The sequence below is a fragment of the Dendrobates tinctorius genome, unplaced genomic scaffold, assembly GCF_039654945.1.
Source record: "Dendrobates tinctorius isolate UK_male_01 unplaced genomic scaffold, ASM3965494v1 ptg000070l, whole genome shotgun sequence".
Lineage (NCBI taxonomy): Eukaryota > Metazoa > Chordata > Amphibia > Anura > Dendrobatidae > Dendrobates > Dendrobates tinctorius.
In genome coordinates, this window is record NW_027361738.1 from 36724962 (window position 1) to 36749827 (window position 24866).

Consider the following 24866-nt stretch of genomic DNA (forward strand, 5'->3'; position numbering starts at 1 on the left):
AAATGAGCTGCACTCAGAGACAAATATGTGTGAGGCAGTGACGCACGTTGAGCGTCCTACAACCAGACGTAGCTGCAGGACACTCTACTCAGCGTGAGCTGCACTCACACACAGTCAGAGACCTCTCAGACAGCCGTCAACAGTGCAGCTAAGTGGGCACTGGCACTGACAGGCTGCAGAAAGGCTCCGCTGTGTACTCCTATATAGTGTTTGCAACCACCGTAGATGGAGACGGATGGATGCACACTAATAGAAGAAAAAATGAGCTGCACTCAAATAAAAATATGTGTGAGGCAGTGACGCACGCTGAGCGTCCTACAGCCAGACGTAGCTGCAGGACACACTACTCAGCGTGAGCTGCACTCACACACAGTCAGAGACCTCTCAGACAGCCGTGAACAGTGCAGCAAAGTGGACACTAGCACTGAAAGGCTGCAGAAAGGCTCCGCTGTCTACTACTAGTGTTTGCAACCAACGTATATGGATACGGATGGAAGCACACTAGATTGAAATTATTTAAAAAATGCAGCTCAAAAAATAAAAGATGTATGAGGCAGCAGTGATCACACTGGGTGGCCTACAGCCTGACGTGGCTGCAGGACCCACTCCACAGCGTGAGCTGCACTCACACAGCCCTTGCAGACAGCTGTGAAAACAGCGCTGCTAGGGAAAAGCAAGCTACAGTGGTGGTTTATGTAGCCTGGATAAAGCACAATATTGTTTTTAGAATCGCTATTTCTAACTGTCCCTCACAGTCTTCTACAGCAGCCTGTCCCTAACTGAATTCACAGCAGAGTGACCAGAAATGGCGGCTGCGGTGGCTTTTATAGTGCATCATGACATCATTTCGGCAGCCAATCACAGCCATGCCAATAGTTAACATGCCTACATGCCTAACAGGATGTGCCCACACTTCGGAGGATTCCCATTGGCTTAATCAAAGCAAGCAGGCTCATAGCATGATGGGAACTTCCTATTCCGATTCCGATCCCGGAATCCGATATGAAAAAAGTATCGGAATTAAGTATCGGAATTCCGATACCGCTGATATCGGCCGATACCCGATACTTGCGGTATCGGAATGCTCAACACTACTTATCAACTATTAACCCTTCTAACTTCCTAACAAAAAAATATGTTTAAGAAATGATGCAGATGTAAAGTACACATGTGGCAAATGTTATTTATTAACTATTTTTTGTGAAATAACTCTGATTTAAGGGCATAAAAATAAACAGTTTGAAAACTGCGAAAATTGCTAAATTTTCAGAATTTTTGCCAAATTATACATATTTTCACAAATAAATGCAAGTCATACTGACCAAATTTTAACACTGTCATGAAGTACAATATGATTAAAAAAAATAGTCTCAGAATCAGTGGGATCCGATGAAGCGTTCCAGAGTTTATTACCTCATAAAGTGACAGTGGTCAGATTAGATTAAAATTTGACCTGGTCGTTAAGGTCCACATTTATTAAATAACTGTATCTTGAATATGTTTTGGTAAACAGCTAAGATGCCAAAACTTGTCACTGTTGAAATATTTCTAGACCTAATGGTATTTCTAGTTGCTCACTGAAAATTTATCTGAAACGTAATATTATTTCATCATGGCTCTTTGGCTTCTTTATTGTAATAAATAATTGGTAAATTGTACACTCAGTTTTCTCTATTTCCAGACTGGTAATATCTTTTTTAATGGGTTATTTTTAGTCTTTCAGCCTTTTCACTTGAGGCTTGTATAGCCGAGCTATTAGCATTGGAAATTTCGGATGACTAGTAACTTTCATATTCATTAATTTCGGCTTCTTTTTTGGATATCATTAGCTATTTCCATAGTGACTGTAATGAGATTTGCTGCATTATCTTGCTTTTCCTCTTCACAAGAAATGGTTTGCAGTTGCATCTATGCGCCACATTGTAATACATGATCAATAAGCACAGTGTCTGCGTCTGACTGATAAAGCTTCCTCAGATCTTATCTCAGGAAATTGTTACTTTGGGGTGCATTTTCTGATAATATTAAAGCGACATTGGTGGCCACTTTTAAGATTATGTTAGGGAAAAGTATCAGTAGTAATTTTCTAATAGAATGTGCGGATTTCCCACATGGTTGTGTTAAGAATCTGCTTGGTTATGGGCAACTTAAAGGTCCCTGTGTTTGCTCTGGTAATCTGTGAATTACGGTAGTGTTTGTCTGCACTTTATGGCATAAATTGATAATTATTCTAATGCCACTTAATATTATTTGGTCTTTAAAAAACACTTGTCATTTATTTTTCATCTGTAAGAAAATCAAATAATGCGGTATCTGCAGTTAAAGTGCAGTACAATGAATGCTAATTGAGACCTGACAAATATGTGTGCAAGAAGTAACAAGCGCTGGAGTGTGGGACTTGTTTGATTACCACATTCACATGTTGCATTTCTGTTAGGCCGGGGTCACACTTGTGAGTGCAATGCGAGAAACTCGTGCGAGTCTCTCGCTTCAATACCCGGCACAGACGCCGGCACTCAGGACAAGAGCGTGCAGCTGCATGTACTTCTATGCAGTTGAATGCTCCGGTCTCGAGTGCCGGCGGCAGTGCTGGCTATTGAAACGAGAGACTCGCGCGAGTTTCTCGCATTGCACTCACAAGTGTGACCCGGCCTTAGAATTACATTTTTAGGCACGGGGCTCTTTTTCTTTTCTATTTCTTCAGCTAAAATATACAGTGCTGTCAAATGATCCCATTTGCCAGTATACCTTAGCAGAAGAAACAGAAAAGAAAGAAAGACCCATTCCTGAAAGTGTAATTCGTATGCAATTTGGCAGCAAGGAAAAAAAATCCAAGTGCACTTACAAAATACAAAAAGGCACATCACACTGTCATGCAGATTGATCTCTTGTTAACGGGATTGTATCATTAGAAAAATTACCAATTTTTTTAGTCCTGCTTCCAAAACACAGTTTAAAGGGGTTGTCCAATGTTAGGGTACTAGTCTGCAATCACTCTATGTGACTACAGATTTGTGAATCCTCACATCGTGTGCACTGCACATGGTGAAGATTCTCTGATGCCAGCGCCTGGACCGCAAGTATGTGGTTTGCATAAATGCAGTCACATCCCAACTAGATCGGCATGGCCTAACTGAATATAAGTGAATTGAGTGAGGCCAGATGCATCTAGTCAGAATGTGACCAGGAGTATGCAAATCTCATACTTAGGATTCTGCGGTGCTGGGAGTAGGCAATCATGTGACCCTGACAGCATGCCAGGTGCACAATGGAGGAATTCATAAGTCTGCAGTCTTATAGAGTGACTGCATACTTGTATCTTTAGGCCGGATAACCTCTTTAACGATATGTAGGAAAGACAGCTCACCCGCCAGGAGACCAGATGCAGGGAGGCTTTCAGTGCCACAAGCTAATAAAGTGTAGTAATGAGGAGATTCAGTGTCACGGTCTTCTTATAAAAACATGTCTTTATTAGAAATAGTAAAAAGTCACACCTCCATCACCAAAAAAAATGGGCAAACGCATTTCAGACAAAGTCTTTCATCATGCCTATAGTTGCATAAGCAATGATTAAAGACTTTGTCTGAAGTGCGTTTGCCTGTAATTTTTACTGATGGAAGCTGTGAATTTTTACTATTTCTAATAGTGACATATGTTAATAAATAGAGCCTGATATTGGCATCTGCTATAAGAAAAACAAAACTTGCTATATTCACCCTCCCCATGTCCATTGGTGAGTCTTCGCTGTTGTTCCTGGAGTCTGGTATTGGCTGCAATGCTCACATCATGTCGATGTTTGTGACTGCAATTCATTGCGTTCACCAGCTCTCCCTATGTAGACAGAATTCCCCTCTCTGAGCCGCTAAGCGCACTGATTGCCTGTACTTCAGGATGTTGAGTACAACATGGTTTGTTTTTTTTATATCAAACTGTCCCCTCTTTCATGAAAGCGGACAATCCCTAACAAAATATTTAACTTTTTTTTTCATATCAAGCCATTAAAAAATGGCAATTTTTTCCACTGTCCACTAGGCCAAATTTAGACTTTTCCAAGCGGCAATAGACAAACTCAGACCCTAACTTTTATATAGAATCCTTCTAAGCATATTATCAGAGTATGCTTCCATAAAGGCAAAGGTTATTGTGCACGGAGAGGGAGTGTGACATCAATTGTAATAAATGGTGGCTAATGTGATACCTACTGTATATACATGTGTCGTCTGTCAAAACGGTCCGATTATTCTGATCAGAGTTCGACCACAATGGCATCAATTTTTCTCTGAGGTGGAGAGCAAAAAAAAAGACTATTCCACCATCTCCATTCTGTCAGTTGGTGAAAATCTGTGTCATCCAAGTGCTGTCTGATGTTTGTCACAGACCCATAGACTTACATTGCTGATTTTGATCTCACACTCATATCAAAATCAGTCAAGTCTCAGATTTTGGTCCAAAGAAAAATCGAACATGTGCACAGCCCTATAGAATACCATGGATATGAGTGCTATCCATGCAAACCATGGATAGTCGTCTGATATAGTTGGTCATGAGCACAAGCGCTAATCCTGTATCTGATGATAATGCAATTGATGTAAAGTGTTCTGTAAAGGTCGGTAAGGCCGAAGTCACATGAGCGTATGGCATCTGATGCATGAGCATCAGATGCAATATGCTAATGACACTTGGCTCCAGCTCTGCTGCAAGCATGAGCCGAGTGTCAGTACTCTGTGCTCCGATCCTCTTCATGAAAGAACCGGAGTACAGGTGCGGCGTAGACGAGAAATTAATTTCTCCATATCCTCTATTGCCGGTGTCTGTGAGAATTGCACTGCCCTGCTACATCCGAGTGCAGTTTGATGTTTCACACAAACCCATAGACTTGTATGGGTGCGTGCAAGCTGATTCTTGCAGCAATTCGCAACCTGCTGTGATTGTTTTTGCATGTCGAATCGGCATGAGGAAATTATCTCAGATGTAAGCGTATCGAGTTGCAATCCAATATTTTATCGGATTGTACTTGTTTGATTTCATCTCAAGTGTGAGCGAGTACTAACTGTGTGTCTCTAGTATAAGTCCCATAAAACAAAAAAACTTGATTGGAACCATAGATAATTCTGTGATTTTGTAATTTTGAAATACTTCACACTAGACCTTGGAAATGAAGGTTCTAGAGTCTGGAGGAAGAGTGGAGAGAATCATAGAATCATAGAATCATAGAATCGTAGAGTTGGAAGGGACCTCCTGGGCCATCTGGTCCAACCCCCTGCTCAAAGCAGGATTCGCTAAATCATCCCAGTCAGATGTCTGTCCAGCCTCTGTTTGAAGACTTCCATTGAAGGAGAACTCACCACTTCTCGTGGCAGCCTGTTCCACTCATTGATCACTCTAACTGTCAAAAAGTTTTTTCTAATATCTAATCTGTGTCTCCTCCCCTTCAGTTTCATCCCATTGCTTCTAGTCTTTCCTTGTGCAAATGAGAATAAAGTTGATCCTTCTACAATGTGACAGCCCTTTAGATATTTGTAGACAGCTATTAAGTCTCCTCTCAGTCTTCTCTTTTGCAAACTAAACATTCCCAAATCCTGCAACCTTTCCTCATAAGACAGGGTTTGCAGACCGGTCACCATTCTGGTCGCTCTTTTCTGAACTTGCTCCAGTTTCTTGATGTCTTTTTTAAAATGTGGTGCCCAAAACTGGACACAATATTCCAGATGAGGTCTGACCAAAGAGGAGTAGAGGGAAATAATGACTTCACGTGATCTAGACTGTATGCTTCTGTTAATACATCCTAGAATTGCATTTGCCTTTTTTGCTGCTGCATCACACTGTTGACTCATATTCAGTCTGTGATCTATTAGTATACCCAAGTCTTTTTCACATGTGCTGTCACTTAGCCCTATTCCTCCCATTCTGTATATGCTTTTTTCATTTTTATTGCCCAGATGTAGTACTTTGCATTTCTCCCTGTTAAAAATCATTCTGTTAGTTGCTGCCCACTTCTCCAGTTTATATAAATCTTTTTGAATCCTCTCTCTCTCTTCTCTAGTATTAGCTATCCCTCCTAGCTTTGTGTCATCAGCAAATTTAATCAGATTACCCTCAATTCCTTCATCTAAATCGTTGATAAAGATGTTGAACAATACAGGGCCCAGGACAGAGCCCTGTGGTACCCCACTTGAGACATTCTTCCAACTGGATGTGCAGCCATTTACGACCACTCTTTGGGTCCGATCACTAAGCCAGTTATGAATCCACCTAACAGTTGCCTTGTCCATTCCATACTTAGTCATTTTTTCAATAAGGATTTTATGAGAGACTTTGTCAAATGCTTTGCTGAAGTCAAGATATACTATATCTACAGCATTTCCTTGATCCACCCAATCAGTGATACCGTCATAGAAGGAAATTAAGTTAGTCTGACATGACTTATTAGTTACAAACCCATGCTGACTCTGTTTAGTCACTTCATTCTTATCCAGGTATTGACATACATGTTGTTTAATAATTTGTTCAAAGATCTTTCCTGGTATAGAAGTCAGACTCACCGGCCTATAGTTGCCTGGGTCCACCTTCTTCCCCTTTTTGAAGATAGGAACAACATTTGCTCTTCTCCAGTCTTCTGGCACTTCTCCTGTTCTCCAAGAATTTTCAAAGATTATGGAGAGGGGTTCAAAAATTTCTTCTGCTATCTCCTTCAGTACTCTGGGGTGTAATTCATCTGGACCTGGAGACTTGAATTCATTTAGGTTAGCTAAGTGTTTCCTTACTATCTTTCTGTTTATAGATATCCTGGATTCTTCTATTCCCTTAATAGGACAGTGAATAACAGTTGATGTTACATTTCCTTTCTCAGAGAAAACAGATGCAAAATAGGAATTTAAAAGTTCAGCCTTCTCAACATCCTGTCTTACCATTTCATCATTTTCATCCTGTAAAAATCCTATAGCATCTTTGACTTTTCTTTTACTTTTGACATATCCCCAAAATCCTTTATTATTGCTTTTGACATCTCTTGCAAGCCTCAATTCATTTTCAGCTTTAGATAATCTGATTTGTGCCCTGCAAGTTCTGCAAACAGCATTATATTCTTCTTTAGATATGCCTCCCTCTTTCCATTTTATAAACATTTTTTTCTTCCTTTTTAGCATGTGCTTAAGTTCTGTGTTCATCCATCCTGGTTTCCTTAAATGCTTCCTATTCTTCCCTCTTTTTGGAATTGTTAACAACTGTGCTTTGAGAATTTCATTTTTCAAGATTTCCCATCCTTCCTGGACATTTTTGTCTTTAATGATATCCAGCCATTGGATCCCTCCAATTCTCTTTCTGAAACCCTTAAAATCTGCCTTTCTGAAATCTAACCTTGACGTCTGAGTCTTCACCTGTCTTCCGCCTCTAGTTATCCAAAATTCTAAAATAGCATGGTCGCTACCTCCTAGGGTCCCAGCCACTTTTACCTCCTCAACCATTTCCTCCCTGTTTATAAGGATTAGATCCAAGGTAGCAGTTCCCCTTGTTTTCTCCCCTACCTTTTGGAAGATAAAGTTGTCAGCAAGAGAGGATAAGAATTTCCTTGACCTGTTAGTTTTGCCTGAGAGAGATTTCCAACAAATGTCTGGATAGTTGAAATCTCCCATGACAACTATGTCATATTTTTTGGAGAACTTGGCCATTTGATGCATAAAGAGTTCATCCATATCTTCAGCTTGCACAGGCGGCCTGTAGTAAATGCCTACAATGGTGTCCTTTCCATTGTTCTGTCCTTGTATTCTTACCCAAACAGTTTCCTCAGAACTTCCAGTCTCTGAAGCTTCAATCTCTGTGCAGATATACGCATTTCTAACATACAATGCGACACCTCCTCCTCGTTTATCAAGTCTGTTTTTTGCAAATAAGTTGTATCCTTCTAGTCTTGTATTCCAATCATGTGTATTGTCCCACCAAGTTTCAGTGATTCCAATGACATCATATTTCTTTTCCTGTGTTAGTAGTTCCAATTCTCCTTGTTTGTTGCCCATGCTTTGTGCATTAGTATAGAAACATTTTAGATTGTGATTAGTTTCTCTTTGTCCAATATTTTTATTAATTAGATTCTTTTGTCTTTGTTCTTGCCTTCCACTTCTAATAGCAGAGTTCTCAATAGCATTTGTCAGGTGTATGGCTTTTTCTGGTCTTTTGCTTCCCTTCCCATGTTGTTCTAGTTTAAAGCTCTCCTTACAAGTGTAGCAAGGTGACTTCCAAATACATGCTTTCCAGTCTTCGTAAGGTGCACCCCATCTCTAGCAAGTAGTCCATCGTATAAGTAATTCACTCCGTGATCCAGAAATCCAAATCGTTGCTGACGGCACCATCGACGTAGCCAGTTGTTCACCTGCAGAATCTTATTCCACCTCCTTGTTCCATGGCCATCCACTGGGAGGATGGAAGAGAAGACCACCTGCGCTCCCAGTTCTTTCACTTTCTTGCCTAAGTCTTCAAAGTCTCTGCAGATGGTTTCCAGGTCATTTCTTGCGGTGTCATTTGTCCCCACATGTAGTAGCAGGAATGGGTAGTCATCTGTAGGTCTGAAGAGTCCTGATATCCTGTCAGACACATCTTTAATTTTTGCACCTGGAAGACAGCACATTTCTCTTGAAGTTATATCCGGTCTGCAGATATCGGCCTCTGTTCCTCTCAACAGGGAATCCCCCATGACCACCACTCTCCGTTTCTTCTTCACAACATTTTTCTTTCTCCATCCAGGAGGACTCTGAGGGCGTACAAGGTTGCTGTTTGTTGGCAAAGTCTTATCCTGATGTATTTCTTCGTTTTCCTGCATGAGAGCCTGGTACTGGTTTCTGAGCAGTATGGGTGCTGACTGCCTCCTGATCCTCCTGCTTCTCTGGGTCACATGTCTCCATTCCTCTGTTTCTTCAGGTGCACTTCGAATTTCTTCTCTTTCTGTAACATGAAGAGATAATTCTGCTCTGTCCAAGAACTCTTCACCTTCCTTAATGATCTTTAACGTAGCTAACCTCTCTTCGAGATTTTGCAACTTTTCCTCCAACAGGGACACAAGCTTGCATTTGTGGCATGTGAAGAGAGGTCACAATCCAAGCTGCTTGAGGTCTAATGTGAAGTTTCCACAATCAGTGATGGTTTTGGGAGCCATACTGTCATGATCCATGTGGGATCAGGACAGATAAAAGCACAGGTAACCTTTTTTTTCTCAAGCTGTGCTTAGAGATGTTTTTGCCCCCAGTGGCCATTTGGATTATTGCACTGAGGTGTCGTTTGTTCTAAGTTTGCCCCCGGTGGTGGTGAGTGTCATTGCATTCTGTTTCTTTAGTTAAGTGCACATTTATAATGCAGGTGTGATTGCTGGCTTTGCTATAAAAGAGTCATAGGTGTGGCAATCAGCGTTGGTGATAGCATTCATTTCAACCATCCTTGGTGGAGGAAGGAGCTGGAGAACGTTCCTTGCAGCACTGTCTTAGCCCTGGTGTGGAAGGAGTCATAGGGGATTTCCTTGTAGCTCTGACAGAGCTTGGTGGCAGCGTTTCAGGAGGAGAGCTGCATTCTGGTGGTGGACTCTGTTGTCAGGAGCAAGTGCAACAGAGTAAAGCTAAGTGATGTTCCCCTGTTTGTGTTTTTCCTTCATGTGTATTAGTACAGCGGTGGGGCCAGTGTCTGCTCCACCCAGCTCCCTAGCAAGGGATAGGTGTAGGATGTGCTAGGGCGACAGGTATCCTGAGCGGCGCCCAGTGCGGAATCGGCATAGGGAACGTTAGGAGCGTTAGGGACACTGACTCAGGGGAGTGCAGGAGGTCTCCACATCCCCTTTCCCTATCGCAGGGCCCACCGTTGTAACTGTTTTCCCTTCCCCTGGTCTTGTTGTTTTAGTTACCGATCTGTGGGCCGTGTCACACAGGTCTGTATCATGTGCCGCGTCTTGTTGTTTATAGTTACCGGCCTGCGGGTCGCGTCACACAGGACGGGTCCACATGACACATATATTCTGCTCGTGTAGGTCCACTGTGTTTTATCAAGACCAAAGTCAGCGCAGCCGTTTACCAGGAAATTTTAGAGCACTTCATGCTTCTCTCTGCCGACAAGCTTTTTGGAAATGAAAATTTCATTCTCCAGCAGGACTTGACACCTGACCACACTGCCAAAAGTACCAATACCTGGTTTAAAAACAACAGTATCACTGTGCTTGATTGGCCAGCAAACTCACCTGATTTTAACCCCATACTCTATGGGGTATTGTCAAGAGGAAGATGAGAGATACCAGACCCAACGATGCAGATGAGCTGAAGGCTGCTACCAAAGCAACCTGGGCTTCCATAACACCTCAGCAGTGCCACAGGCTGATCACCTCCATGCCACACCGCATTGATGCAGTAATTGAGGCAAAAGGAGCCCCCAGTATTGAGTGCATTTACTGAACATACATTTCCATAGGTCAACATTTTGGAGTTTAAAATCATTTTTCAGGCTGGTGTTATAAAGTATTCTAATTTACTTAGATAATGACTTTTGGGTTTTCATTGGCTGGAAGCCATAATCATTAACATTAACAGAAATAAACACTTGAAATAGATGACTCTGTTTGTAGTGACTCTATATAATATACGTTTCACTTTTTGTATTGAAGAACTGAAATAAATTAACTTTCTGATGATATTCTAATTTTGTGAGAAGCACCTGTATGTTATTCTGTGGGTGAAAGTTCCAACAAAATCCACCTAAAAATCTCCTGCAGAACCTGCACATTTTGCAGCAGATTTCAGACCACTGAATAGTTATAGCTGAATAATCACACAATTGCTTTGAAGAAAACGTTGTCTGCATAGACAATAGAAGATGAACTGTAGACTCAAATATAAAGTGTGAGATCTCTTACTACATTCAGCATGTGTATGCCAGTTACTAACCCTGATACTTTGTGTTTCGTTTTTTTTTTTTGTCTCCAGAAACATGAAGATGAAAGTGAAGCTTGGTTACACAGACAGGTAAGACAAAAATGGCAAATGAAAACTTTTCCTTACATGACATGTAACCCTACTCTGTCCTGATGAAGATTCCAGTAAATAAGAGTAGATATGAAGCCTAGCAGTGTCCTCTGATGCTGTGCTTCACCAGAAAACAGGAGTGCACAGTAAAGATGGCAGATCGTGCATTGGTCTAAATTGTGCTGTGACCTCAGCATATCAGTAGGTACTTATATGATTTGAAGTATCATCCCTATACAGTATATATTTGGTAGTGCTATTTTTTCACAAAATAAAATCATGTCTTTAAGGTTAAAGGTTGTTCATTCTTTTGTTGAATCCTGACCGCACGCTGTCAGAATTCTCTGGTGTTGGTGGCAAGAGCGGGCGGTCACACAAGTATGTGACTAGACATGAATTGAGTGAATGCTGAGCATGTGTAGTCGGAGTGTGACCTGAGGTATGCAGATTGCTTGTTTGTTGTCACTAGTCTGTCCTCTCTCGCTGCCGACATCGGAGAATCCTGACATCATGCGGTGCGCACACTGTGAGGATTCAGAATTCTGCAGTCATGTAAAGTGAGTGCATATTTTTGGCAAAAGACGGGACAACCACATTAAGTTTGCTATCAAATTGTGAGTAAGCAACCATCTAGATGACAATTTATACGTATATCCACAGATAACATTCCTGCACTGGTTTTCATTATAATTAGGGATGAGCGGACCCGTGGACGTTCGGGTTCATCAGGTTTGGCCAAACTACAGTTGAACGTTCAGTTCGGTATCCAGACTTGACCCCAAACAAAATAGAAATCAATGGCGACCTGAACTTCAGCACTTTAAAATGGCTGCAAAATGGTCATAGTAAGGGCTAGGGGGCTGCAAAAGATAGCAAAATGGGGGTAAGTGCAGGACAATTACCCTGCAAAGAAATGTGGATAGGGAAATGACTTTAAAAAAAAAAATTATGTTGAACCAGGATCCGGAAGTCCAAGTGGAGAAGATTGAAGAGGTGGAGGTGACAGTGTAGGGTGGAAGAAGCGCAGGAGGAAGAGGTAGTCAACACTGGGTTTTTTACTGACTTTTTGGGGGGGTACTCTAAAAACAGGCATGTGTAATAATCTGCTGGGTACTCTCTCTCTCTCTCTCTGTAGACAGGCCATGTAATACTCTGCACTTTTTTTGGTGAAAACAATGAGGATAGCATTAAATAGGGGATATGGCCGTGTTGCTGGTAATGTAGCTGCTGCAAGGGGAGAGAGGTCATGGTCAATCTGTGCCTGCTATGCATCTAAATGAAACACCTTCCTCTGGTGCATGCAGGTGACAGGATATTCTGTGCAATTTTGCAGGCCCGAGTACTGCTGGATGAATGAGGAGGACGAAACCAAGTACAGATGGTTTTAGATTGGTTTGTTGAGAGTACCTTCAATTCCTTCGCTTTGTCTTTCACATGGTCCCCTGCTGAAAACGACGATTTCACATCTATGGACCAAGGGCGTCTGTTTCATCTCACCCCTTTACAAATCAGGCAAGCAATCTGAACCCCAAGTCATGCAGCTATCACTTCTGCTTTTTGATGACTCTGCTGGCTGTGGTTCTATGAGCCATCCACATGGCCCTGCCTCAGAAATGAAAGTGAATGAGTTCACTGATGCCCAACCTTTGTTCTGTTTGAGGATGAGTACGTGGGAGGGGTAGTGTAAATGGTCAATAGACCATCGCAGCACATTTCTGATGATGAAATACAGGTGCCAATTGCTGCAGCTTTCTGCTGCCTGTAGTTCAGCAAGTAGGGCAGTGGTGAGGACTGAGTGTAACTCTTTGGCACAGAACAGAGGCCTTTGGATACAGTACAAACAGAGCAGTTTGGGAACAGCACAAGCAGAGTCTTTTTGGCACAGTGCTCCTGAAGAATTTTTTATACAGTACAAACCGAGGCATTTTGGCACAGTATTCCCAGAGGCTTTTGGTACAGCACAAGCAGAAGATTTTTTGGCACAGTATAAAGGCTATTTGGTACACTACAAACAAAGGCTTTTTGGCACAGTACTCACACAGGCAGGGTAACAGAGTACACAAAGAGACTTAAAGACACAGTACTCCCACAGATGGGTTTAAAGTATACACAGAGGCTTAACAGCAAAGTATTCCCACGGCCAGGGTTGCAGAGTACACAGAGACTTTTTGACACTACTCCCTCCCACAGGCAGTTGTGCAGAGTATACACAGAGGCTTTTTGGCACAGTACTCTCACAGGCGGTGGTGCAGAATACACACAGAGGCTTTTTGGCACAGTACTACGAAAGGTGGAGGTGGAGAGTACACACACAGGCTAAAAGGCACATTAATCCCACAGATATGGGTGCAGAGTATACAAAGCAGATTTTTGGCACAGTACTCCCACACATGCAGAGTACACACAGCAGCTATCTGGCAGAGTGCGCATTCTAATTCTGTCCTTCACTCCAGTTACATCTTGTCCCTACATTAATCAGAGCAGAATGGCGGCGACACTCTTGATTCAGCATTTATACAGGCATGGCTGTTATGGCTTCGGAAGTGCCCACAGCCCAAAAGCTTGTTGATTGGCTGTGCTGCAGCCTTTCAAAAAACTTTATTAGGCATCCAAACCTAAACGGCAAACAGAATATCCTGTTAATAGTCCATGTTCAGGGTTCACTACCAGACACCATGTGTCCAGTATGGACCCCAAACATTACAGTTCGGGTTCGCTCATCCCTAATTATAATCCTAGAAAGCAAATCTGCATAACTGTGTTTCCATATAGAAGAGATGCTTACAGAAGTAGACAGATTTGCCACTAAAGAGTAAACAAGTGAACGGGTGTATCATTCAGCTGGACCAGAATAAGAAAAGAACATAATTGAAATTTGACACAATTTACCAGAAAAGGATAGCATACAGAAAATGTTCCATGTTAGTTAAACATATTTTGCATAACTCAATATTGTCTGCAAATATGATAAATTTAATAATATATATAAAAAAAATGGTACTTTCTCCACTTTAGAGCAGTTTCCTTTCCTCTTGAACAAATTCTGCACTCTGAAGAACTGATGAAATCCACTCTGCAAATGATAAATTTGATTGCCAACTCAATGAGAGATCAGATTATAATGTCCTCTTGACATCTATGGAGAGCAGATGGGGAAGAGAAGAGCAGAGTGAAAGAGAAACAGGCATTTACTTGATATATGTGATTTTTTTGGTATTTTTCTATTTTTGGGACACATTCTGATTGGGGTTGTAGAGCTAAAACATAGACATGTGTAGTACAAATCAAGATTGACTAACAGGTTAGTTCAGGTATAGTGAGGAAAAAAGTATTTAGTCAACCACCAATTATGCAAATTCTCCCACTTAAAGAGATGAGAGGTTTGTAATTGACATCATAGGTAGACCACAACTATGAGAGTCAAAATGAGAAAACAAATCCAGAAAATCACCTTGTCTGATTTGGCAAGATTTATTTTGCAAATTATGGTGGAAAATAAATATTTGGTCACCTAAAAACATGAAAGATTTTTGTCTCACAGACCTGTAACTTCTTCTTTAAGAGGCTCCTCTGTCCCACTCATTACCTGTAGTAATGGCACCTGTTTGAACTTGTTATCAATATAAAAGACACCTGTCCACAACCTCAAAGAGTCACACTCCAAACTCCACTATGTTGAAAACCAAAGAGTTGCTGAAGGACACCAGAAACAAAATTGTAGCCCTGCACCAGGCTGGGAAGATTGAATCTGCAATAGGCAAGCAGCATGGTGTGATGAAATCAACTTTGGGAGCAATAATAAGAAAATGGAAGACATACAAGACCACTGATAATTTCCCTCTATCTGGGGCTCCACACTAGATCTTTCCCCGTGGGGTCAATGATCACAAGAACGGTGAGCAAAAATCCCAGAATCACATGGGGGAGCTAGTGAATGACCTGCATAGAGCTGGGACCACCGTAACAAAGGCTACCATCAGTAACACACTACGCAGCCAGGGACTCAGATCCTCCAGTGCCAGATGTGTCCCCCTGCTTAAGCAAGTACATGTCCGGACCTGTCTGAAGTTTGATATAGAGCATTTGGATTATCCAGAAGAGTATTGGGAGATTGTCATATGGTCTGAGGAAACTAAAGTAGAACTGTTTGGTAGAAACAAAATTTGTCGTATTTGAAGGTGAGTGAATGCTGAGTTGCATCCAAAGAACACCACACCTACTGTGAAGCATGGGGGTGGCAACATTATGCTTTGGGGCTGTTTCTCTGCAAAGGGTCCAGGATGACTGATTTGTGCACATGAAAGAATGAATTGGGCCATCTATCGTGAAATTTTGAGTGCAAACCTCCTTCCATCAGCAAGGGTATTGAAGATGAAACGTGGATGGGTCTTTCAGTATGATAACAATCCCAAACACACCACCAGTGCAATGAAGGAGTGGCTTCGTAAGAAGCATATGAAGGTCTTGGAGTGGCCTAGCCAGTCTCCAGATCTCACCTCCATAGAAAACCTTTGGAGGGATTTGAAAGTCTGTGTTGCCCAGCGACAGGCCAAAAACATCACTGTTCTAGAGGAGATCTGCATGGAGGATGGGGCCTACATACCACCAACAGTGTTTTCCAGCCTTGTGAATACTTACAGAAAATGTTTGATCTCTGTCATTGCCAACAAAGGATATATAACAAAATATTGAGATGAACTTTTGTTAATGACCAAATACTTATTTTCCACCATAAGTTGTGGTCTACCTATGATGTCAGTTACAGGCCTCTCTCATCTTTTTAAGTGGGAGAACTTTCACAATTGGTGACTGACTAAATACTTTTTTCCCCACTGTATATCATCTATTAGCAAAACATTCCCTATCAGTAAAATTCAGACAGAATGCCCAATACTTTAGCCAAAGTGGTCTCTGTTTAAATATGCAACAGAAATGGACTTATTGTTTATGTAAAGGAGGACTTTACACTAGTCTGACAGCAGATGGCGATAGTGTGAAGTTAAATGTTTGCTGTATTGTGGGGAGGGAAGTTCTCTATTGTTGTTGTTAAGTTTTACTTTCGCTTTTGACTGTATTATGCTAGCAGCACAGCTGTGTGCTTCTGAATTCTTATCTCATGTTTACCCATAAGAAGTAAGTGCTGTTTACTCAAGATAACTTGCTCAGTGAAGTTCTCCTGTGTACTGGTGGATTCTCAAAAGATACACTCTGTTACAGGATATGGGCCCAGAACCCAGACGCCCAGAACAGGAGATAGTCCCAGACACCCAGGACAGAGACACTCAGAAGCTAATTGCAAGCAATAACCTAAGATACCAGAGAAGCAGATAAGATAAAACCCAGTGAACTGAGACTGAAAAAAATCCAGATACAGAGGGACAAAGGAATTTATGACCCATCAACTGGATGACTGCACACTGGAAATAATTACAGAGAATCACCACACATAGGATGTACAGGAAGTCTCAAGAAGAAAGAAGAATATCTTCATAAAACAAGTATGGTTATATAAAAATGATGTGCAAAACTGAGCTGAAACTCACAGTAGCTAAGCTGAACAGTGAAAATTATCAGTTATGGAAATTCAAAGTAGAGATGTTGTTATCTGAAAATAATTTATGGGAAGTAATCATTACAGATAGACCTGATGAAGATAATCAGACATGGGATAGAAAGAATAGAAAAGCGAGAGCCACCATTAGCTTATTAGTGGATGATGCTCAATTAATTCACATAAGGAATGAAGAAACAGCGAAATGAATGTGGCACGCATTGAAAAAGCTATATGAAAGATCTAGTTTAAATTACAAATTATTTCTATTAAGAAAGCTTTACAGTATGAGACTGAGTGCAAATGACGATATGCAGAAGCACATATTCTCAATGATGGAAGTAATATCACAGCTAAGGTCTATTGGTGAAGACATTAAAGAAAGTCATGTAGCAGCAATATTATTGTGCAGTTTACCAGATTCGTATACAGCCTTGATAAATGCCCTAGAGACAAGACCAGAAAAAGACATCACATTAGATTTTGTGAAAACCAGACTAATAGATGAATATCAGAGAAGAAAAGAACAAACAAATGATTCTTCTACTGAAAAGGACAGTGGAAACGCTCTTAAAGCTACAGAATTTAAAAAACCCTATAGTAAAGAGACAAGAGAATGTTTCAGATGTAAGAAAAAAGGTCATTTAATGAAAAACTGTACCATATGGAAAGCAGAACAACAAAAATTACAACATAAAGAGCATACGGTATACAGAAAGTGAAAAACACAATTTCTGATTCATATGAGAATAATTGGAATGGCACATTTAAAGTAATAGACAAGAAATCATCACTTGGTTGGTTTATTGATTCAGGAGCAATGAGTCATATGACAAGTGACAAGAATTTCTTCACTGATCTTGATTTAGATAAGAAAGAAGCCATTTATCTTGCAGATGGAAGCAAAATAACCGCAGAAGGTAGAGGACAAGGTATGCTAAACTGTTGAAACAAGTTTTGACAAGATTCAAAGATACTTGTACAGGATGTGTTGCATGTTCCAAAATTGGAAGGCGGATTGTTATCTGTGAAGCGTTTAACAACAAATGGACTCACTGTAAAATTCAAAGACAATGAGTGTGCAATTCTAGCAGGAAACAAGGTAATAACCAATGTCAAGGCAGATGAACAATTATATCATCTTGACATACCAAAGGAACAGATGAAGGTATGTACACATGATCACAAGAACTGTATTCACGTGTGGCATAGACGTCTAGGACACAGACACCCTGACAGTATAAGGGAGCTACAAAGAAAAGAATTGACAAAAGATCTAAAGATATCAGATTAATTACCATAAGATGTGAATGTTGTATAAAATGTAAAGCCACAAGAATATCTATTCCAAAAGAAAGTGAAATGAAAAGCAAAAGACCACTTGATTTGGTGCATACTGACGTATGTGGACCCATGCAAGTGACTACATCAGGAGGAAATAGATACATGGTGACTTTCATAGATGACTACTCAGGATACACAGTCACATACTTAATTAAAAACAAAAGTGAAGTTTTTGATAAACTTGTAGACTACGTAACAAGGTCGAGTAACAAATTTCAAAGGAAGCCAATTGTCATCAGAAGTGATAATGGAGGTGAATTTACAGGTCACAAAATAGAAAACTACTTAAAACAAAATGTTATTGAACATCAAAAGACTGTTCCGTACACACCTGAACAAAATGGAGTAGCAGAAAGGAAAAGCAGAACTCTGACAGAAATGATGAGATGTATGCTGACAGATTCCAAACTACCAGAGAAATATTGGGGTGAGGCAGCAATGACAGCTACATATCTACAGAACAGACTTTTTTCCAGAAAACTGAAGAAAACTCTATATGAACTGTGGCAAGGTATGAAACCAAGTGTCAATCATTTAAAAGTTTTTGGATGTAAAGTTTTTATATTCATTCCAACAGAAAAGCGTTCCAAACTTCAAAACAGATCCATGGAGGGAATATTTGTTGGACATAGTGAAAATTTCAAGGGATACAGAATCCTAGATCCTAAAACAGACAGAGTCACGGTGAGTAACAGTGCGACATTCATTGAGGATCTAAATGAAGACACTATGATTTCAGTTGACTCAAAAAATGAGAAAAACAGGAGTGACATAACTGAAGAGGTATCTGATGAGAAAATAGTTGAAATTGATGAAGAACAGAATACTGAAAATGAAGAAACACAACTACAAACAGACACAGAACCAAGACGTTCAATGAGAGAGAACAAATGAAAACCACCAAAACGCCTCTCATACAAGGCAAACACAAGTAAAATGTATGAACTTACTTCTTGGGAAGACATATCTTAACTCCCTAAAGAAGAAGCTAATAAATGGATAGAAGCAACAGAAACAGAAATTAAATCCATGCATGGCTCAAATACATGGACACTGACAGATTTACCAGAAGGAAGAAAAGCCATAGGATGTAAATGGATTTTTAAAGTAAAATACCAAACAGATGGCACACCTGAAAGATACCGAGTAAGACTCATAGCTAAAGGGTATTCTCAAAAATATGGAGAAGACTATGATGAGACATTTGCTCCAGTTGTCAAACATACTACAATAAGAACTTTACTCACAGTTGCAGCAATGAAACAGATGGAACTGATACATCTGGATGTAAAGACAGCATTTTTGAATGGAGATTTAACAGAAGACATTTACATGGAACAACCTCCAGGATTCAAAGATGAAAGAAACCCAAACAAAGTTTGCAAACTACAGAAAAGCATATATGGTTTAAAGCAAACAGCTAAAGCGTGGAATGACAAAATCACGGAAGTGCTTGCAAATGAAAAATTTCAAAGAAGCAAAGCTGATCCATGCTTGTGCACAAAAAGGCTGATGAATACATGGATTTATGTACTCATATATGTAGATGACATTTTGATTTGTTCTGAACAAGAAAGGGATAAAGAAAACATTCTAAAGGTCCTGAAGCGACATTTCAAAATCAAAGACTTGTGAAAAGTGAAGTATAATTTCTTGAAGGATTATCCTACTGAAGAAATGACAGCAGACATCTTCACGAACGCGTTGAATGCTGATAAACACCAGAGACTAATAAATAAGTTGGGTTTGACTGAATAAGTCCTTACTGTTGAGAAAGGGTGTTGGCATATGCAACAGAAATGGACTTATTGTTTATGTAAAGGAGGACTTTACACTAGCCTAACAGCAGATGTCCATAGTGTGACGTTTAATGTTTGCTGTATTGTGGGGAGGGAAGTTCTCTCTTGTTGTTAAATTTTACTATCGCTTTTGACTGTATTATACCAGCAGCACAGGCTGTGTGCTTCTGAATTCTTATCTCATGTTTACACATAAGAAGTAAATGCTGTTTACTCAAGATAACTTGCTCAGTGAAGTTCTCCTGTGTACCGGTGGATTCTCAAAAGATACATGCTGCTACAGTCTCTTCATAATACGTCAAGGATATTTAACAATTAATCTATGGTTGAAAGATATAGCTCCAATTAGTGGATGTCATGTGGAATGGTTATTGATTAATATGGCACACAGATATGATACAGTGACTTAGTATTTCTCAAATTCTAATTACTCTATGCTAACCCAAGGAAAAACTACTTTGAACATAATGAGCTTCAGTTTTTTCTATATGTGTTTTGTTGCGGGACAGCTGTTGTTTTGACAGCTACAGCTTTTACTGAGAAGTAAGATTCCAGCTGCATCAAAGAGGAGAAACACTGATGAGCTGTCAATCAGACTTTGTGGGTGGAGAGTTAGCAGCAGAGAGGAGGGACACTAAGAAGCTTGTCAATATGGCTGGTTAAAGAAGCATTTGTCTCATCAACATTTGCATCTTCTTAATAGATTGCATCCATCATATTATACAGCACTGTGTACTTACAATTGCTCATTTTGACTTTCTACCTAGATAATTCTACTCTTTTCCATTAGATCTATGACATCACATGATAAAAACCGACTAGCTGAATCCTTATAAGCTCTATGTAGAAAAAGGAGGTCAATTTTCCCTGTATTAGGCTAGTTTCACACTTGCTTTTTTTTGCAGCGCGTTTTTCCCGCAAAAAAACGCATTGAAAAAACGCATACAAAAGCATACAACTGCTGCGTTTTTTTCAAGCATTTTTATGAGCATGCATGAAAAAAACGCAGCGTTTTTATGCGTTTGTATGCGTTTTTAGTGCATTTTTACCGCGTTTGCGTTTTTTCCAAACATTAGGTGGACCTCACACTAACCCAAACCATGACTTTACTAACCCTAACCCTAACCCTGACCCTAACCCTAACCCTAACCCTGACCCTAACCCTAACCCTTAACCAAACCATACCCTAACCCTAACCCTTAACCAAACCATACCCTGATCCTAACCCTAACCTTGACCCTGACCCTAACCCTAACCCTAACCCTGACCCTAACCCTAACCCTAACCCTAACCCTTAACCAAACCATACCCTAACCCTAACCCTAACCCTGACCCTAACCCTAACCCTAACCCTAACCCTGACCCTAACCCTAACCCTAACCCTTAACCAAACCATACCCTAACCCTAACCCTAACCCTGACCCTAACCCTAACCCTAACCCTTACCAAAACCATACCCTGATCCTAACCCTAACCCTGACCCTGACCCTAACCCTAACCCTTAACCAAACCATACCCTAACCCTGACCCTGACCCTAACCCTAACCCTAACCCTAACCCTGACCCTAACCCTAACCCTTAACCAAACCATACCCTAACCCTAACCCTAACCCTGACCCTAACCCTTAACCAAACCATACCCTGATCCTAACCCTAACCCTGACCCTGACCCTAACCCTAACCCTTAACCAAACCATACCCTGATCCTAACCCTGACCCTGACCCTGACCCTAACCCTAATCCTAACCCTAACCCTAACCCTAAACCCCCTTAACTAACCCTAACTCTAACCCAAACCCCTAAATTCCTTTGTCTAAACTAATGGTAAAAAAAAAACGCATGTGCAAAAAAACGCATACATAAGCATGCCAATGCGCACATATGCTCACCATAGACTTATAATGGGTGTCTTGCTGTAAAAAAACGCATTGCGCGCGCATGCATTTTTTTGAGGCAAGTCGGACGCACAAAAAATGCAACAGGTTGCATTTTGTGCGCCCGAGCGCATACCGCAAAAAAACGCATGCGCGGAAAAACGCGTACAAACGCATGTGTATGCGCACATAAGCGCATCCCATGCAAACTATAGGAAAAAAAATGCATGCGCTATTTAGCGCTAAAATACCGCGAAAAAAAACGCAAATGTGAAACCAGCCTTACTCACCAGTCACTGCAAAAGTCTCTGGCAGGAGGGATGAGTGTGTCAGCTGGGCCAGGAGTTGAAAAGGGGAATAATAAATGGAGGAAAAAGAGACTTCCTGTTTCTACATAGAACAGAGACAACATAAGATTGAATTGGTTGGAAAGACAAAATGAGCAATTGTAATTACAAAGTGCTGTATGATAACTGCAATATATTAAGGCTAAGTTCACACTGGGCGTTTTTGCTGTGTTTTTTATGCTAATTTTCAGCTGTGTTTTAAAGTACTATTAGAGTACTAGCAAAGCCTATGAGATTTCAGAAATCTCATGCACAGACATTGTTTTTTTGGCATCAGTATTTTATTTTTTTTTGGACATGGAGCATGTCACTTATTTCAGGGTTTTTTTTAGCATTTTTCACCCATTGATTTGAATGGGAGTTGAAAAATGCACCAAAAACGCAGGTATCATATTTTGATGCGTTTTTTGTGCTAAAACCTTATTATATGGATTAGGACTTTTTTTCCTATGCGAAACTTTATCAGCAAGCACAAGAGACAAATTTAGCATGCCAAAACCGCCTCATAAATGCACAAAAAACGCAGTGAAAAATACAAGAAAAACCAAGGAAAACATGCTTTTTTTCAGTAGCTTCTGTTCTGCCAAGAGATCAGGTATTGCTTTAGAAAAGAAATGCTGAAAAAATGTCTAGTTTGAACGTACCCTAACATGGCTGACATACACTGACTGTGGAAGGATGGAGAGATACTGACATCAGAGCTTACATCAGAGATGGGCTAGAGGGAGAAGGAGGATAAAGTTCCAAAAAGAGCAAACCTTATTGCATAGCAATGTAATTCCAACAATTCAATGATAATATAATACTGTATGATTCCCAAATCGTGGGACATGACACCCACCATTGCTCTATTTACGTAAGAGACTTTGAAAAATCCTGTTATCGGATTCTGTGTTGGTCCCAGTGGTTGTTATCCCAATGATCATTAATTTATATCAACCATCCTGTAAATAGTGAGGATATCCATTTAAGGTCAAATTTGGTATAGTAATTTTGGCAATATGATACTCTTAAACACTGATGAAACGACGTCATGAACGGAGAATAGAGAACTCTGCAGAACTAAGAAAATTGGCAAGCATGGTATTCAATTTATTTGCTCTGGCAAATCACGACACTCTGCGATCCAGTTCCAGAGGATCAACTCCTAGGTGATGAGGCCACAAAGGATGAGGGATAGATACCACTCCCATATGACCATATGGAATTTTTTTTTCCATGGGTTGAAATCCACTAAGGAGAAATATCCTATTAAAGTGTCCTGGTGATTTAATCTTCATTTCCAGAACTATGTTGGGTCACTGATGCTGAGGGACCACTTTAAAGGGGTTGTCCAGTATAAAATGAAAAGTCTGCAGTCACTGTGTGACTGCAGAATTGTGAATTTTGCCAGTACATGCACGGTGCGCTATGAGGATTTGCTGATTTCTGCCCTGGGAATGGCGGTCAAGTAGAACCTGTCTTACAGGCGCAGCCTCATTAAATACCGGGCAGAAGTCATCTATTGGGTGCAGTCTTACTCAATGCCAGGCAGAAGCTGTCTATTGGGCGCGATCTCACTCAATACAAGTGTATTGAGCGAGGCCACTAGACAGGTTCTGCCCTGGAGTATGTATATCGCATACCTGACTGTTATGATTGAGTCACCGTAGGAGGCAAAAACAGAAATGCTAGCTAAGTTCAGAAAACCAGAGAAGTTGGCAGCTATCGGATTGCAGACCCCTGAACCTATCAACACAACTAGCAGTAGCCGTGGGGGGTTCCTACGATGCCCTAGACCCCTCGATCACAGCCGGAGAATTAAATAGGCCTAAAGAAAGAAAGGGGAAATCTAAACTGCCCCAGAGCAGACCCCAAAGCAATAGGCAACCCCCAACATATAATGACGGTGAAGCAAGATGAAAATACTAACACAGACAGAAAGATAGACTGAGCAAAGAGGGGCCCAAGCTAACTAGATAGAAAAGGACAGGAAGGCTGCTGTCTGCAATCCGTGAAAAACCCTATGAAAATAAGAGCCAAAAGACTGACAGTGAAAAAGGCCCTGAAGACGCTAGGCTTCAAAAAAGCTATGTCAGTACTCAGGAATATACTGAAGACAGAGCTACAGGCAAAAGGAGATTCAGCTCACCCCAGCAGGGAATGGCAGAATACTGAAAAGCAAGGAAAACAAAAAACAAAACAAAAAGCCAACAGGCAAAACCGAAAACTTAGCTTTAGAGGAGCAGGAATCAGACTGGTGTCCTAGAAGTCCACAGAGAAATCACCCGCAGGGCAGAAGGGCGTCGGCAGTCTTATATCCAGTCCGTGACTCCCCTCAGCCAGTCATCCTCATTAGACTCAGGTGCCTGATAATCAGGCTCATTACCTTCCTTTACCAGAATAGGGAGTTCACCAGACCCCAGTGACAAAGGGGAAAATGAACTCACAACACCTGACCACTGTCCCCACCGCAGACACCAGTGAATTCTTGTAGTGTACATTGCGTGCTCTGGGAGGATTCACAAATCTGCAGTCACACAGAGTGACTGCAGACTTTTCATTTTAAGCCGAAGACCCCCTTTAATGACTCGACGTTACCATGCTATGATGGAGCTCATATGACATTACTCCATTGAGAGGAAGCTTTATACCATCTGACTAATCAGAAGGCCTTCCTTCATTCCTCTATGTTGTCTCCACAAGATGGTCTTTGCTTGGTCAGAAACCTTCTTTCTAATAAAAAATTGCCAACAAAATCTGGAACTCTACATTGTAGGAATCGTCAATACATTTACTTCCACAACATAATTGTCACGCTGCGCTCACCAGGAGGCGGGACTTTGGACCTGACGTCATTTCTTCTGGAGCCGCGGCTGCTCCGGGGGTCCTGTTGGGTGCGCTCTTCTCGTACCCAGGTTTCCACCTCCTTCATGTCTTGTTTGCGCTTGTGCGCTCCTGTCAGTTGAGTCTCCAGGTCGGTC

At 40.9% G+C, this 24866-nt stretch overlaps 1 protein-coding gene across 3 annotated transcripts in view; it reads left to right on the forward strand.

Moving 5' to 3' along the window:
* Nucleotides 1-24866, forward strand: part of DPP6 (dipeptidyl peptidase like 6) — a 1805197-nt gene that overhangs the window by 1673891 nt on the left and 106440 nt on the right. For all 3 annotated transcript variants that reach the window (XM_073581572.1, XM_073581570.1, XM_073581571.1), the window contains exon 12: nt 10950-10988. In XM_073581572.1, coding sequence (XP_073437673.1) covers nt 10950-10988 — 39 coding nt within the window. The remainder of the gene's footprint in view (nt 1-10949; nt 10989-24866) is intronic.